The sequence below is a fragment of the Dasypus novemcinctus genome, chromosome X, assembly GCF_030445035.2.
Source record: "Dasypus novemcinctus isolate mDasNov1 chromosome X, mDasNov1.1.hap2, whole genome shotgun sequence".
Lineage (NCBI taxonomy): Eukaryota > Metazoa > Chordata > Mammalia > Cingulata > Dasypodidae > Dasypus > Dasypus novemcinctus.
Window position 1 is genome coordinate 15,427,274 of NC_080704.1, and position 15,252 is coordinate 15,442,525.

A 15,252-nucleotide genomic window follows, 5' to 3' on the forward strand; every position below is an offset into this window, starting at 1 on the left:
AGGTATAGATGTTAAAATGCTTTTTTGCCCCAGCAAACTTTTCTATTTTTTTAAATGGGGGCGGCGGGGCAGGGGGAGGAATATCCCATGTAGTTCCAGTTCTATAGTCCACAGAACTTTCCTCCACCAATCTTCTCCAAAGCAAGTTGGATCGACTTTGAGTAACAGTCATTTTAAGACTTATCTGAGCTGAGTTGCCTGGGTTCAGCTCTCACAAATCATTATGTAGGATTTTATGTAGAAAAAAGACAAGCCTTGCAGAGGTTTATGTCAAGGACTTATTATATTCAATTGTGAACAGGTAAACAACAAAGGATATTTACCCATGGATTAGGAAGAAAGTAAACAGAATGGACTCAAGCCATCCAAACTCCACAAACACACACGCACGAAGAAGAGAAAAAGTTCCCAATGATTGAGACATTTAAGTTGTACACTTAGGAATTTGGCTAAAATGATGAGATTCCATTCATGGGCAATGAGATTCTGCTATTCGATAGTGACCTTTAAAGGGTCATGGGCAACCTTGGCCGTCAGATGAAAGTCATGTTGCCCCTTGCCTGCACTTAGGCCTGTACACATAAAATAGCATTCACTCTTCAGGATGGGGAACTGACCCCACCCTCTACCACCAGTTTAGCAACCCCTGCCTTTCAGAATGGACCTGTGTGGCAAAAAGCATCTCCTTTGAGGGCTGACTCCAAAACCCACGTTCTTCCCATTAGCTTGCTAGTTGGCCTTAGGCAAGGTACTTCCCTGCTCTAAACCCAGGTTCCTCACCTGTAAAACGGCAGAAGAAGGCCTACCTTATACAGGGTGGTCAAGATTAAAGAATTAGTCTCTGTACAATATCTAGCAGATCATACTCACTCTACAAATACCAATTTTTTTTTCTCTTCCTCGATCAAGGGGAGGGTTGTAAGAGCTGGCAAATTTGAGGTGGAAATGAATCAAGGTGTCATTTGATGCCTCTTTTAATCTCGTCTTTGCTTTCTTCCTTCTCCCTGAGAGGTGTAACTCATACTATTAAAGATCAGATTTTCTAAGAACCATGGGTTACTTGCCCAGAGGAAAAAGAAACAGGAACTGAAGGGTGGATACCTTTTCACCAATGGTACCCCATTATCTAACATGGTGCTTGGCATTTTTTTATCCAAAAATTTTATTACTCTTTTTAAATTGTGATTTTATATACATATATATGTGTGAATTTTTCTATTGTAAACATTTTTTGGTAAACATTCTTAAATGCACAGTTCAGTGGTGTTATTTATACATACAATGTTGTGCAACCATTGCCATTACTCTTTTTCCAAATTTTTCATCACCCCAAATAGAAACTCTGCACCCATTAAGCAACAACTCCCCATTCTTCTCTTCTCTCGGTCCCTGGTAACCTCTAATCTATTTTCTGATGCAATGGATTTGCCTAGCCTGGATATTTCTATAAGTGGAATCATACAGTATTTGTCCTTTTGTGGCTGGCTTATTTCACTTAGCATAATGTTTTTAAGGCTCATCCATGTTGTTGCATGTATCAGAGCTTCATTCCTTTTCACAGCTGAAAAAATATTCTATTGCATGGATAGACCACCATACATTCATCTACTGATGGACACTTGGATGGTTTCCATCTTTTGACTATCATGAATAATGCTTCTATGAACATTGGTGTACAAGTATCAGTTTGAGTCCCTGCTTTCAAATCTTTGGCACATATATCTGGTAGTGGAATTGCTGGGTCATGTGCTAATTCTGTGTTTAACTTTTTGAGAAACTGACAACCTTTTTAACAGTGGCTGAACCATTTTACATTCCCCCAGCAAAGTACAAGTGTTCTCATTTCTCCACAACCTTGCCAACACTTGTTATTTTCCTTTTTTAAAATTTTTTAATAGTGGCCATTCTAGAGGACATGATGTGGTATCACATTGTGGTTTTGATTTGCATTTCCCTAATGACTAATGATGTTGGGCATCTTTTCATGTAATCATTAGTCATGCATCTTCTTTGGAGAAATGTCTATTCAAGTCCTATGCTCATTCTTTAATTGGGTTATTTGTCTTTTTGTTATTAAGGTGAGGATTACTTAATAGACTCTGGCTATTGAAAACTTAGATATATTAGTTGCACTATGCTTAGCATTTTGTAGGGTGCTAATAAATGTTTGAGCAAGGTAGGAGGGAAGGGACAAATAGAGAGGGAAGGATGTAGGGAGGATAAATGGGAAGGGAAAGGGAGGAAGATCACATCAGTCTAGACACTTTTCTACCCAGCTCTTTCATCCCACATGCTTCAATTCTGGTACTACTATTTCAATATAATTTCACATCTCAGTACCAGGCATATAGTAAGTGTTCAAAGTTTTATGTGTATGTTACATGTATATATTCAGAAAGCACAAAAATATCCCATCACACCTATTTTATACAGGGGACCTAAGTGGAAAATAGGTTGGAGGGGATTAGCCTTGTAAAAAGCATGGATGATTTTAGGAGACTCTGATCAAAGATTGTTTTTCCTTATAGAATGGAAAAGCAGCTCCCTAGAGAGGAGCTGCCAGTCCCCCTTCAAAGCCAGCAGCCAGTGGGGTTATTAAAAACACCTGCCTCCACATGGCAATTTGTGGTCGATGTTTTCTCACCTGGCAACATAGTAGTTCCAGGTTCCTTTTCTGTTCCTTGCACTACCTGACAGGTGCTTTGTCCACAGGCTTCCTCCCTCCCCGGGAATAGGAGGGCTGGCCAAAGAGCCTCTGCCCTCCCCCTGAACTTTCTTGTTTGAGTGTTCATCACTTCCCTTATTGCCTACGGAAGAGAAGTCGGCTCTGAAAACCACAAAGGTCAATACCATTTCCAGACAGTAGGCTACAGCCCCGGTGGGGCCCAGCCCACACCCCTCAGGCCTCTCCAGTTCCAGGGGCCTTTCAATGGCCAGCAACTCTACCCTTTGGTCGAAGAACCCACTCTACCCTCAGCACAGTAGGCAGAAGAACCAGGAGTCAGTACCCTGGCAGAAGCCTTCGGGCAATGGCGGAATGGACACGGGGTACCAACACCCCAGCTCCCTGGCCCTTCGCTGAGCTTAAGTTGGAGCTGCATGCTCTACTCTGGCTCTGGGCGATCCCCAGCCGCATGAAGCTCCAGTTCTCCTGCCTTCCTTCCCTTCCCTTCTTCACGTCCTCACGTGCCTCCCAATGGTCTCTGCATCCCTGGAATAAACTGCTTCTCCTTGGATCCTTGCCTCAGCATTGGCCTGTGGGGAAAATCACACCAAGAAAGCCTTTATATTCCATTTTCCTTAGGTAGTCACAGGCGTAGCGTTCACACCGTCTCCTCTTTCCTTGTGATTTTAATATTTTCAGCAAATAAAACAAACTATGGTATGAAGGGCTCAAAGGGTTTGGATGGCAGACATGAAGCAATCGTCTTCTTAACCTCATTTGTGAGAATCCTTTGACACGTGATGCCACCGAGGAGTAAGAAGATGAGAAAAGGGATTTATGCAGGAGCAGCAGCAGCAGAGCCCAGTAGAGAGGTGCCCTGATTGCGAATCCCAGGTCTACCACTGGTTAGCTCTGTGACGTCGGGCAAGCCCCTTAACCTCTCTGACTCTCAGTTTCTTGACACTGCTAAGATGGGCAAGCAAATGTCCCTATCTATAGAGTTATGAGTATTCAATAAGATAATGTATAGAAAATGCGTAGGACCATGCCTGTCACTGGTAGCTATTTACAACCACGTATACTATTGACAAAGGGTACTGAATCCACTAGGATGCCTTCAACTGTAAAACAGTATTTTGCGCAAAGGTAATATCTGCTGCCTTGTACAGCAAGGATGGGTAGCAAAAATCTCCTCCATTCCCACTTCTTCTCACATGTCACTGGCCAGAATGAAGGCCCATGTCCATTATCTAACCAAGAATCAAGCTTATAGTCAAGACAAACCTCCTCTCGCTCTCCATATTGTTTTCCTCCATCATTTTGTTTCTGACACTGGTTCAAAGGTGTATCCGCTAGCTATTGCTAAGTAACAAACGATCACAATAAACTTAGCACTGCTAATCTCAGTGGAGCTCTCAGGTATCTGTGGGTTGGCTAATATACTCTAGGCTCAACCGAGCGGTTCTGCTTCAAGCTATAGGTCTGCAAATCAAGTAGCTCTGTTGCACGCATCCCTCATGCCGGGGCATGCTCAGGTCGGTGAGTGAGGCTCAGTGTCTTAAGGCCTAGGCTTGGAACTGGCACCCTGCAACTTCCACCCACATGCCAGCGCTCCAGGAGACACACAGCCAAGTCTAAAGTCAAAGGGTAGGGCCATAAGCTCTGTTACCCTGTAGCCAAAGGATGTGGGTACGGGGAGGAGGTAAAGGAGAGACCAGTCGTTTCTACTGCCGTAAGAAGCTGGGCCACCCGAACAAAGAACAAGTAAGTACCAAAAGGCATTGTTTGAACCTGCACAGCATTCAGGTTTCTGCCCTTAGTTTCTACTGGCGCGATTACTGTGTCATCTCGCGGTCCCCTGGAAATAAGCTGTTGCAAACGACCGCTTGAGACGGAGTGTGGAACGAAAGGGCTGCGCAAGGACGCGGGGACCTTCCAGTTCCCGCATGCCGTAATGTGAGGTTTGCGGAGGAAACCCGGGCAGTGGCACGATGAACTGCACGCTCGGTTCCTGCTTGGCCATCTCCAGGAAATCCTTCCGTCCTCGAGGGCAGGCGCCCCTGAAACCAGCCCCGGGCTGCACCCCACGCCGGTCCTGGGTAACGGACAGGCGGGAACTAAGCCGAGTGTGGGGGCAGGCTGGCGGGGCGCGGAGGGTGCGCGGGTGGGGCTGGGGGCGGTCTCAGGCCGCAGAGCTCGCCGCCCGCACCCGCCGCTGCCTGGCTTCGCCCGCAGAGCAGCCGCGGCGCGCCTCGCCCGGGCGCCCCCCGCAGCAGCGCCGGCTCTCCCCTGCCCGCCCGCGGGGCGCGCGCCCCGGAGCCGCGGGAGGAGCCAGGAGGCGGCGGCCCCGCGGCGCCCCTGCTCGGGCCGGGTGCCCTCCCGAAGGGGCGCGGCAGGAGGCAGCGGGCGCGGGGCCGAGCGGGGTCCCCCGGCGAGATGCCGCGGGCCTGGGGCGTCGCGCTCCCGCTGCTGCTCCCCTGGCTGGCAGGTGGATTAGGGAGCGCGACCAGGTGAGTGTCTGGCTGCCGCAGCCCACCCCTTCTTTTTGCGCTCCCTTGCTTTCAGGCACCCCGGCGTGAGTGCGGCTGCGCGCGCTCGCCTGCCTGTGCGCGCCAGGACCGGGCTGAAAGCTGGGATGAGGCCTGGGGCGGGTCGTGGAGGCCGTGGAGGCCGGGTGTCCTTTGCCTCAGGGTGCTCCACGTGGCTGCGTCCCGGGGGTCGCAGGAGCAGGGAGACGCGCGCACCTGCGGGTACGTGGGGGCTCGGTGGTCGTGGGCGTCTAATGTAGGGGCGGGGGCGTGGGTGTGAGTGTGTGAGCGGGGGGTGCGTGGGTGGGGGGGTTCTGTGCCTGTGCACTTAGGTTGTTTCCACTCTCTCTGAAGGGCACCCGTTGGTTGTCAGTAGCTAGTTTCGCTGCGAAAGGAGAGAAAGAAACTAAGTAAGTCAGCTTTGACCTTGCTCAGGGCGAGCCAGCCGGGATGCCGGGCACCTCTGCATGCTGCCCGGGGAGCTGGAAAGAAAGATCGTGGCTGGTAGCCGAAACCGACCCCTTCTTCTTGTGGCAACTTAGAATCTGAAGCCGTTGCCTTACCGTTTAGACTCCTTAACAGCCCCGGGGGCGGGGGGGGGGGGGGTAGTAGATGATCATATGAGGCACAGAGAGGTCCAGGAAAGGGCCGGAGGTGGCCCAGCCGGTAAATGGTGGAACTGGCTTTCCAACCCAGGCGGTCGACACCGGAGTTCTTGTTCGTAGCCAGCCACTGGGAAGGCCTTCGGGGAAATGCCCACTGGAAAAGAGTCCCTCTTCTCTGGTTGTCAAAGCTTGCTCTCTGCTAGGACAGGGCTTCTCCCCTTCGGCACTAGTGACATTTGGGGTGGGATCATTATTTCTTTGAGGACTGTCCTGTGCCTTGCAGGATGTTTGGCAGATCCTTGACCTCCACGTACTAGATACCACAGTACCGCCCCCCCCCCCCCCAAGTCCCACGCTTCCCCCTCCCCGCAGTATGACAGTCAAAAATGTCTCTGGCCATTGCCCTATGTCCGGGGAGCGCGCTGAATTGCCCCCACTTGAGAAGCACCCTGTGCTGGAGAGATTTTTAGTGGCTGATTCCTGTGGAAAGCAGCCTAGCAGCCCTTTGGTTCAGGCTTCCGAAGGTGAGCCTGCCTCTCTGCTTGACACACAGGAATAATCTTGCATCAGAGCCAGCCCATGTATTAAGGGATGTTGACGTTCAAACAGAACGAACCTCAAACCAGGTCCTTAGACTGTATGGTTGTCAGTTTCAATTTCCTTTTCGTCATAAAAATGTGAGCCGGTGCAGCTTGCTCGTGATCACGGTTTCCTTGACCGTGGGAGGTTCGTGTATTGCTAGAAAGCCAGAGCAGACAGACCGAGCGCCTTTCCGGCATTAATAGTTCTTCAGCGGCCAACACACAGACACCCAGGAGCTTCCCTTCAAAGTGCTGCCAAATTAAATCAAAAGCGGAAAAGCCCCCCAAGTAAACTTGGAAGATATTAAACTGGAGAATCCATGTTGGGATGCTGGGGTCCTGCGGTTTTCAAGACGTGAGATGTGGTTTCTTGGCAGGGCAGATGATTCCGGAGCTGGTGCGTTTCTTGTCTGCTCCGGCACACTAGGAACTGTCAAGGTGCTTTTCAGGAACTGCCCAGGAATTGTGCTTAATCAACTCCCGCCTCCCGGTTGTGGGCAGCACATTTGCAGAGAAGGCCAGGGCCTCACTGCTGACGTGTGTGCCTGCCCAAGGTTTCACAATTTATGTTCAAAACTGTGGCTGCTATATCAAGTTTGCTGATGTCAGCACCAGTTTTTCTTTTAATTGGAATACTGCACCATGATTTTAGGGACCTAGAAGATTATATACCTCGTAAATGGTGCTTGGTACACAGTAGGCACCCAATTAACACTCATTGTCCTGAATGATATTGCAGGGACAGATGCAGGGCATTACCTATCCTGCCATAACCCACTGAATGGACTGGGGGAGAGTGTAAACTACAATGTAAACTATAATTCATGTGGTGCAGCAGTGCTCCAAAATGTATTCATCAAATGCAGTGAATGTCCCACGATGATGGAGGTTGTTGATGTGGGAGGAGTGGGGTGAGGGGGGTGGGGGTATATGGGAACCTCATATTTTTTAATATAACTTTGTGTGTGATCTATGTATCTTTTAAAAAAGATGATAAAAGATTTAAAAAATACAAATACTAAAAAAAAATATATATATATCAATAGCAGAATGCTTTTACCTGGTCTTAAGCACCAGAATTTGGCTTGAAGCTTACACTTTTTTCATGCCCTTAGGTATTGGGACTATTAGCCCTACACTGTCCAATACAGTAGGCCCCAGCCACATGTGGCATTCGAGCACTTGAATTGTGGCCAGTCCAAAATGAGATGTGCTGTATAAGAGTAAAATACACGCTGGATTTTGAAGACTTAGCCTGAAAAAAAAAGAATATAAGATCTCTCATTAATAATTTTTATATTGATTCCATGCTGAAATGATATTATTGTGGATAAAATGCATTAGATAAAATGCTACTTTACTAAATTATTTTTACCTGTTTCCTTTACATTCAAAAAAAAATATGGCCACTAGAAAATTTAACATGCCACACGTGCCTGTTCTGTTTCTCTTGGCTAGGGCTGGTCTAGAACATTGATTGATCTGAAATCCATCTACTGTGTTCCAAGTCCTAACACAGATCTTTTCCCCTTGGGCCACATAAGAGAAATATGTTCTTAACTTTACTGTTCTTGAAATTAAAATTTGGAATAGCCCCCTACCTATTGCATATTTCTGTTATACATTTTTTTTCTCTGTCAAATTCAAGGAAAAATAAGGCGACTGACGAAGGAGTGGCTGAGTTGGCCTTAGAGCTGCCTTCATGGGGCGGGGCCTGTGATGTGCAGATCACGTGCTGTTGAGGACTGTTTCTTCTCTGCAGCCCTCTGCAAGGAAGTGTATTCGCTTCCTGTTGCTGCTTAGTGGTTTACAGCAACCCAGGCTTATTCTCTGATAGTTCTGGAAATCAGAACTCCAAAAGGAGTCTTTTTTTTTTTTTACGAGAAAATGCATTCTTTATTGAAGTTGCCTTCAGTAAGTTATAGCACAGGTGCAAGTAACACATAAACCAGGGGTTGGCAAACTTGTTAAGGATAATCACTGTTTCAGAAAACAAACCTTAACAGTATGTAAACGAATGGGCATGGTTGTTCCAAGGTAACTTTTGAAAGTAGCCTGAACTTTGCTGAATCCTAACTAGAACACACGGTTCATGAAATAACACCTTCATTATAGCAAATTTTGTCATAACTTTTAAGTGTTCAACACACACTTTCGTAAATAAAGTTATAACTTTCCACCATGCCAAGAATAAACAGTCTTGTTCATTTTTTACCTTCCCACCTCAATCATTCTAGATGATCGCCCATATGAATCAAGCGTATTATCCAATTGTAAGCACCCATTTCATTCTTTGCATAAATACTATGCTCTATTTAACAATCAATATTTAGGCTATATAGTTTCCAGAAATTATTCCCAAGACAGTACAAATTCAAGTTTGACGATCCACTGCCAAGATGCCAAATAAAGCTTCATCTTTATCATTGTGGATTTCTTGACATCTTGTTATATTCTCTGGTCTGAAACATTAGTCCAGTTTTCCCGCCGGATCTAACTGTGGCAAGTCTCAGAGTGCTGTGACGAAGAGTAGACTCAAAATGGCCACATTTGTCACCGACAGCTAACGAACAACCTTCACCCCAGTTCACCCGGCACACTCTTTCCACAAGAGCCCTGAGCCCACGAAGGCTGAGGCTCAAACTCAGGACCCAGGGTCACACGTGACCGCCGTGCGATCTAGCAAACACCTAAGTGCGTCCCCACTTGCGACCCTAAAGTCCTCCCAAACTGACCCCAGCCTACCTCTATAACAAGTGTGTTGAACTTTCGTTACCCCAAAAAGTTTTGATTCAATTATCACTACGGCACGCAAAACACAACAGAGTAAACAAAGCCAACCTCCACTGCTACTGGATGTAAAAGCCAAAAGGCATCTTAAGGGGCTAACACCGAGGTGTGGGCAGAGCGGGTTCCTTCCAGAGCCTCCATGGGAAGCCTCAAATCCTGGACTCTCCTGGCTCCTGGCAGCTGCCGGCAGCCCTTGGCTTGGGACCACGTCACTCAGGCCTCTGCTTCTGTGGCCACAGTGTGTTCTCTAACTGTGACTCCTCCTGAGGTAGCTCTTTCAGGGAGTCCTGTGGTTCAATTGGGCCCACCCAGACAAGCCAGGATAACCTCCCCATCTCGGGATCCTTAACCTCATCACATCGACCACGTTTCTTTTGCCATATAAGGTATTCGTAGGTTCTAGAGATTAGGATATGGGCATCGTTGGGGGCTGTTAAGTCAGCTCACCAGAGGAAGCTTAAGCTTTGAGTCTTTTTTGGTTGGTTTTACAGGCTTTATCTTAGTTTTTAACAGGATTTTAGTGATTTTGAGTTGGCATATCATTCATTCCTTTATTTTTCAGAGAAGAATTAATGGGAATCTACCCCAAACTCCAGAGCCGAGGAAGTCTAGGAAATAGTAATAAGAAAGCATCCAATTATGTAGGAATCGTTTCAGAACAACTTTATTGCAATAGTTTCATTTCATTGGCTCAGAAGGCATTCAAGTCCTATTTATATATAATTTATATGCATAAATCAAGGATACATAAATATTGAAATGAGAATACATGTTATATAATCTTCCAAAATCAGAACGGAATTCAACAAATATTACTGAGCCCCTACTTTGTGTTCGATTTTAAATGTTATTTCAGTCAATTCAATTCCCTCAACAGCCCTGAGAAGTAGTTGTTGTGTCCCTTGGTTGACAAGGAGACAGAGAAACTTGAAGTTCAGTGATTCCCTAAGAACCTACATTTGATTTTGTTTTCTGTTCCAAGACCAGTCAGTGATGTTCCAATATTCCCGAATTATCTCCCTATAAAAAGCAAATACATCAAAGCTGACCTTTTTGCCAAGTGCTTTCTCTTTTTCTTTTTTTTTAAAGACTTATTTATTTTATTTAATTCCCCCCCTCCCCCGGTTGTCTGTTCTCTGTGTCTATTTGCTGCGTCTTGTTTCTTTGTCCGCTTCTGTTGTCGTCAGTGGCACGGGAAGTGTGGGCGGCGCCATTCCTGGGCAGGCTGCGCTTTCTTTCGCGCTGGGCGGCTCTCCTTATGGGGCGCACTCCTTGCACATGGGGCTCCCCTACGCGGGGGACACCCTTGCGTGGCACTGCACTCCTTGCGCGCATCAGCACTGCGCATGGGCCAGCTCCACACGGGTCAAGGAGGCTCGGGGCTTGAACCGCGGACCTCCCATGTGGTAGGCAGACGCCCTAACCACTGGGCCAAGTCCGTTTCCCAAGTGCTTTCTCTAATATCACCAACGATGCTGTGGGGCTCGACTCTTGTCCCACACCGTTAGAGTAAGTGAAGGGTTCCAGGTGCTCCTCCCCTCAAAACCACCCCCTTCCTTTCTAAGTTGGTATTTTTTTCAGAAGCGGACTCTGAAGCTAGGGTGGAGTATGTGTGGTTTATTTGGAAGGTGATCCCAGGAAGTTCTGGTAAGGTCAGTGGGGAAGTGGGGCAGAGAAGGGACGGAGGTGTATGAAACAAATCCCACTGTGGCTGAATCCTGCTGGGGAATTCTGGGAGACAGTGGACATATGCCCCAGAATTCTCCTGCTGAAGGCAAGGGAGTTGGGGTACTTATACTCCCATCATTCACTGGTTAAGGGATTCTGGGACGTGGGTTCTGCCACTTTCAGCCCACCACAGGCGGAGCTGTCTCCACGGTCTTGGGCATCTGGAAATGAGGCTGGCTTGCACCACAATGCACCATCATTTGTCACTGAACTGACAAGACAGGGAAATACCTCTGAGGAACTTATGCTCCTAGTGACAAGATCCAGGGCACAAACCCCACCGAAGACAATGGGGCCAAGACATGCAGGTGGTAAAAGATAAGCTCCAAAAAGACAGAAAGACATCTCAAGGAACCAAAGAGAAAAATGTCACCTGATCTTTATTTTCAGTTGAATGCAGACTGAAAATTGGGCCTCAAAAGCTGCCTGACTTCAGGGGCTTTTAAGCAGGAAATGTCAGCATAGGGATAACCATCTCATAGCAGCTAGTTGATCATAGCAACACTGCTTCCTGATTCTTCTATATTGGTTACAAGTGATAGAAAACCCAAAAACCTTGGCTTAAAGAAGCTAGACATGTGTGTCTGTCTTTTGCATAGGAGTGGGTAGTCCAGGGCTGATGTAGCACTCCATGGAGTCAGGGACACAGGCTCCTCTACCTTGTGCCACCAGAAGGCTCTCACCTCATGGTGTAATATGGCTTCTTGAGCTCCAGCAAACGCGTCCAAATTCCAGTCAACAGGAGGAAATAAACATGAAGAAGAATATCCCTCCAACCTTAAAGCCATGTCCTAGAAGTTGCTCATGGTACTTCTCACATCCCACTGGGCAGAACTTAGCTACATGGCCACGCCTCATTGAAAGGAAGACTGGGAGATGTAGTCTTTGTCCTGAGTGGCTAGGGGTAGGGGCCTTGTTGCTAAGGAAGAAAGGTGGAAGAGGGATTGGGGCCTACTCGCAATGTCTGCCATGTGTAAACTGCAGATGGTGTCTCCAGTTTTACTGATTAGTAAACTGAATTTTAAGACAATGTGTGATTACAAGATTTGCCTAGAATCACTCAGTGAGCAAGTTACTGATTTAAAGGTTATGGTGTCTCCCAAGATAATTAAGTCACTTTCCATCACCTATCATGTCCAGAAAGATTGTTGATACTGCCAGTTTTGTCAGTTAACTTGCCAGGGCCCAGTGCATCGGTTTCAATAATTAACCTCTTTTAAATTTTTAAATGGAAAAATATCCTCAAAGGCATTCACATGCATTCAGTTCAATTCGACAAATAGTAATTAAACAATGACATGGCCAGACATTCTCCTGAATGCTGGAGATACATGCCTATCTGCCACCCCCACTAGACAGCTATGAAGGGCAAGCAAACATCCTTTTGGGGGGGTGTAACTCCAGCTCCTTGCCCAGTGCCTGGCACATAGTAGGTATTTAATAAAAAATTGGCGAATAAATGAATGACCAAAGGAGGGGGGTGGAGAGGCAATTAATATCTTACTTATAGATAAATAATATATATATGTATCTATGGTATTCCAAAGAGGGTATATGTATATATCACATATATAAATACATAAAACATTCCATAGAATACAGACAAAAGAGAAATTGATTCTGCATGGGAAAGTCAGGAAAAAGTCAAGAGAGGAGATGGCATTTAAACCATCCTTATGGAAGGAGTGTGTCCACCTGATATATCAGAGTGAGTCCACCTGATATAAAAGTGGGGGAAGAAGGCAAGTATTCCTGTGCTTAGTATGTAGTAAGTATTGCATAGGAATAAATGAATGGTTAGATGGATGGGTGGATGGTGGATGAACGGTGGGTAGATGGGTGGGTGGTGGATGGATGGGTGAATGGTGGATGGATGGATGGAGGCAGACTTGCACAAGGGCTACCATGAGAAAAGGCACTGACCCAGATGCATGAATTGGCCAGTATCTGGGGTCGTGCCCCCAGTGGCTGCCAAGAGGCCAGGAAGGCAGGCTGGAATCAGACTGTGGGACTTTATTCTGAGAGCAACAGAGAGCAAATCTTTGCACGCTTGAACACTAACATGGTTGTGAACAATTCATGCATTGCCCTGAATTATCATCCAGGAATGAGCCATAGTTCAGTTTCATTGGCAGCCTGTTTTCTTTCTTAGTGGATGTAATAATAGCTGCTTATAATTGATGGTATCCCAGTCTTGACAAATACAGATCAAAAATCAAAATCAAAATAGCAAAAGTCTTAGCAAAGACAATCACTTTGCTCTTCAACTATTCCCTTTGCTTTGTTTCCAAGCACCACATGTAGTGGTTGTCTGTTGCCACACAACAAAATATTTCAAACCTTGGTGATTTAAGACAACAAACAGCTTAGCTGGGTGGGGCTCAGGGATTCGCCCAAGGTTGCAGACAAGCCTGCTGCCCGCACGGCACCCATCTGAAGTCTTGGCTCTGGCCTGCGGATCCTGCGGATCCGTTTCCAGTTCCTCACTGCGGGGCGCCTCAGTGAGCTGCTTGAGCTTCCTCACAGTACGTCAGTTGACTTCCTCCAGAGCCAAGGGTCCAAGAGCGAGAGTAAGGGGGAAGCCACAATGCCACTTAACGTCCTGAGCTGGGAGGTAACCCGCCGCCACTTCCAGCGTGTTCCCTTGGTTAGAAGCAAGTCATTCCTCACAGTCCACACTTCAGGGCAGGGGAAGAAGCTCCTCCTCTTGAAGGGAGGAGCAGCAAAGAACCTGTGGACCTGTCTTAAAACCACCAGGCCACACATTCTGGTTTTTGTTCTTCCACACTGGTTACTCTTTCTCAGCCTCCTTTAGCAGCCTCCCTTCCTTTACTGGATTTCAAGTGCTATGATTCTACAGACCAGTCTCTGGCCCTGTTTCTTCCTGAGCTACTCGCTCTCTCCACGTGGTCTCTCCAGTCCTCTCGCTTGTGGTGCCATCTATACACTGGTGACTTCAAACTGTGAATCTCGAGCCCTAGCTTCTCTGCTGCATTCTTTTTTTTTTAAGATTTATTTTTTATTTATGTATCTTCCCTCCCCCCCCCCAGTTGTCTGCTCTCTGTGTCCATTCGCTGTGTGTTCTTCTGTGACCGCGTCTATCCTTACAAGTGGCACTGAGAATCTGTGTCTCTTTTTGTTGCGTCGTCTTGCTGTGTCACCTCTCCGTGTGTGTGGCGCCATTCCTGGGCGGGCTGCACTTTCTTTCACGCTGGGCGGCTCTCCTTAGGGGGCGCACTCCTTGCACATGGGGCTCCCCTACGCAGGGGACACCCCTGCGTGGCACGGCACTCCTTGCGCGCATCAGCACTGCACATGGGCCAGTTCCACACGGGTCAAGGAGGCCCGGGGTTTGAACCCTGGACCTCCCATGTGGTAGGCGGTTGCTCTATCACTTGAGCCAAATCCGCTTCCCTCTGTTGCATTCTTGAATTATTCATTGGCACATGTCACTTAGCTGAGGACATCCAAAACAGAGCTCACAATTGTCTCTCCAGAACTCACTCCCCATACCCACACCTCTTTATCCCTATTGAGCAGCAAACGGTATCCAGACTGGCTCCAGCCCACAACCTGGGCATCGTGCCTGGCGCCTTTCCTCACCACTCGTATTCAGTCCAGCGCTAAGTCCTATTCCCAGGTCTAAAGTCCATCTCCTTCTTCTTTTTTTTTTTAAAATTAATTAATTAATTAATTAATTAATTTCTCTCCCCTTCCTCCCCCCCACCTTGGTTGTCTGTTCTCTGTGTCTTCTGTGTCTGTTTGCTGCGTCTTCTTTGTCCGCCTCTGTTATCAGTGGCATGGGAATCTGTGTTTCTTTTTGTTGCATCATCTTGTTGTGTCAGCTCTCCGTGTGTGTGGCGCCATTCCTGGGCAGTCTGCACTTTCTTTCACGCTTGGCGGCTCTCCTTACAGGACGCACTCCTTGCACGTGGGGCTCCCCTACGTGGGGGACACCCCTGCGTGGCAGGGCACTCCTTGTGCACATCAGCACTGCTCGTGGGCCAGTTCTACACGGGTCAAGGAGGCCCGGGATTTGAACCATGGACCTCCCATGTGGTAGACGGATGCCCTAACCACTGGGCCAAGTTTGCCGCCTCCATCTCCTTCTTGACTGCTGCCACCCAGCCACATCACTGTCACCTCTCCCCAGAACAGCAGCAGCAGCTTTCTTCTGCTTCTTCTCTTACCCAGTCCAGTCCACACCCCAAATTGGTTGTCTGAAAATTGAAATCAGATCATGTCAGCCCTCTCCTGAAAGACTTCCAGTGTCTTTCCACTGGATTAAGCATAAAATCCATTCTACTTTTTAAAAAAAGATGTTATTTATTTATTTATTTATCTCCCCACCCCCT

General features: G+C 47.3%; 1 protein-coding gene across 1 annotated transcript in view; it reads left to right on the top strand.

Annotated features, from left to right (window-relative positions):
- Positions 1 to 5,061: 5,061 nt before the first annotated feature.
- EGFL6 (EGF like domain multiple 6) overlaps positions 5,062 to 15,252 on the top strand; it is a 71,942-nt gene continuing 61,751 nt past the window's right edge. The window contains 1 exon segment of the mRNA XM_058291259.2: positions 5,062 to 5,175. Coding sequence (XP_058147242.1) covers positions 5,102 to 5,175 — 74 coding nt within the window. The 5' untranslated portion in view covers positions 5,062 to 5,101.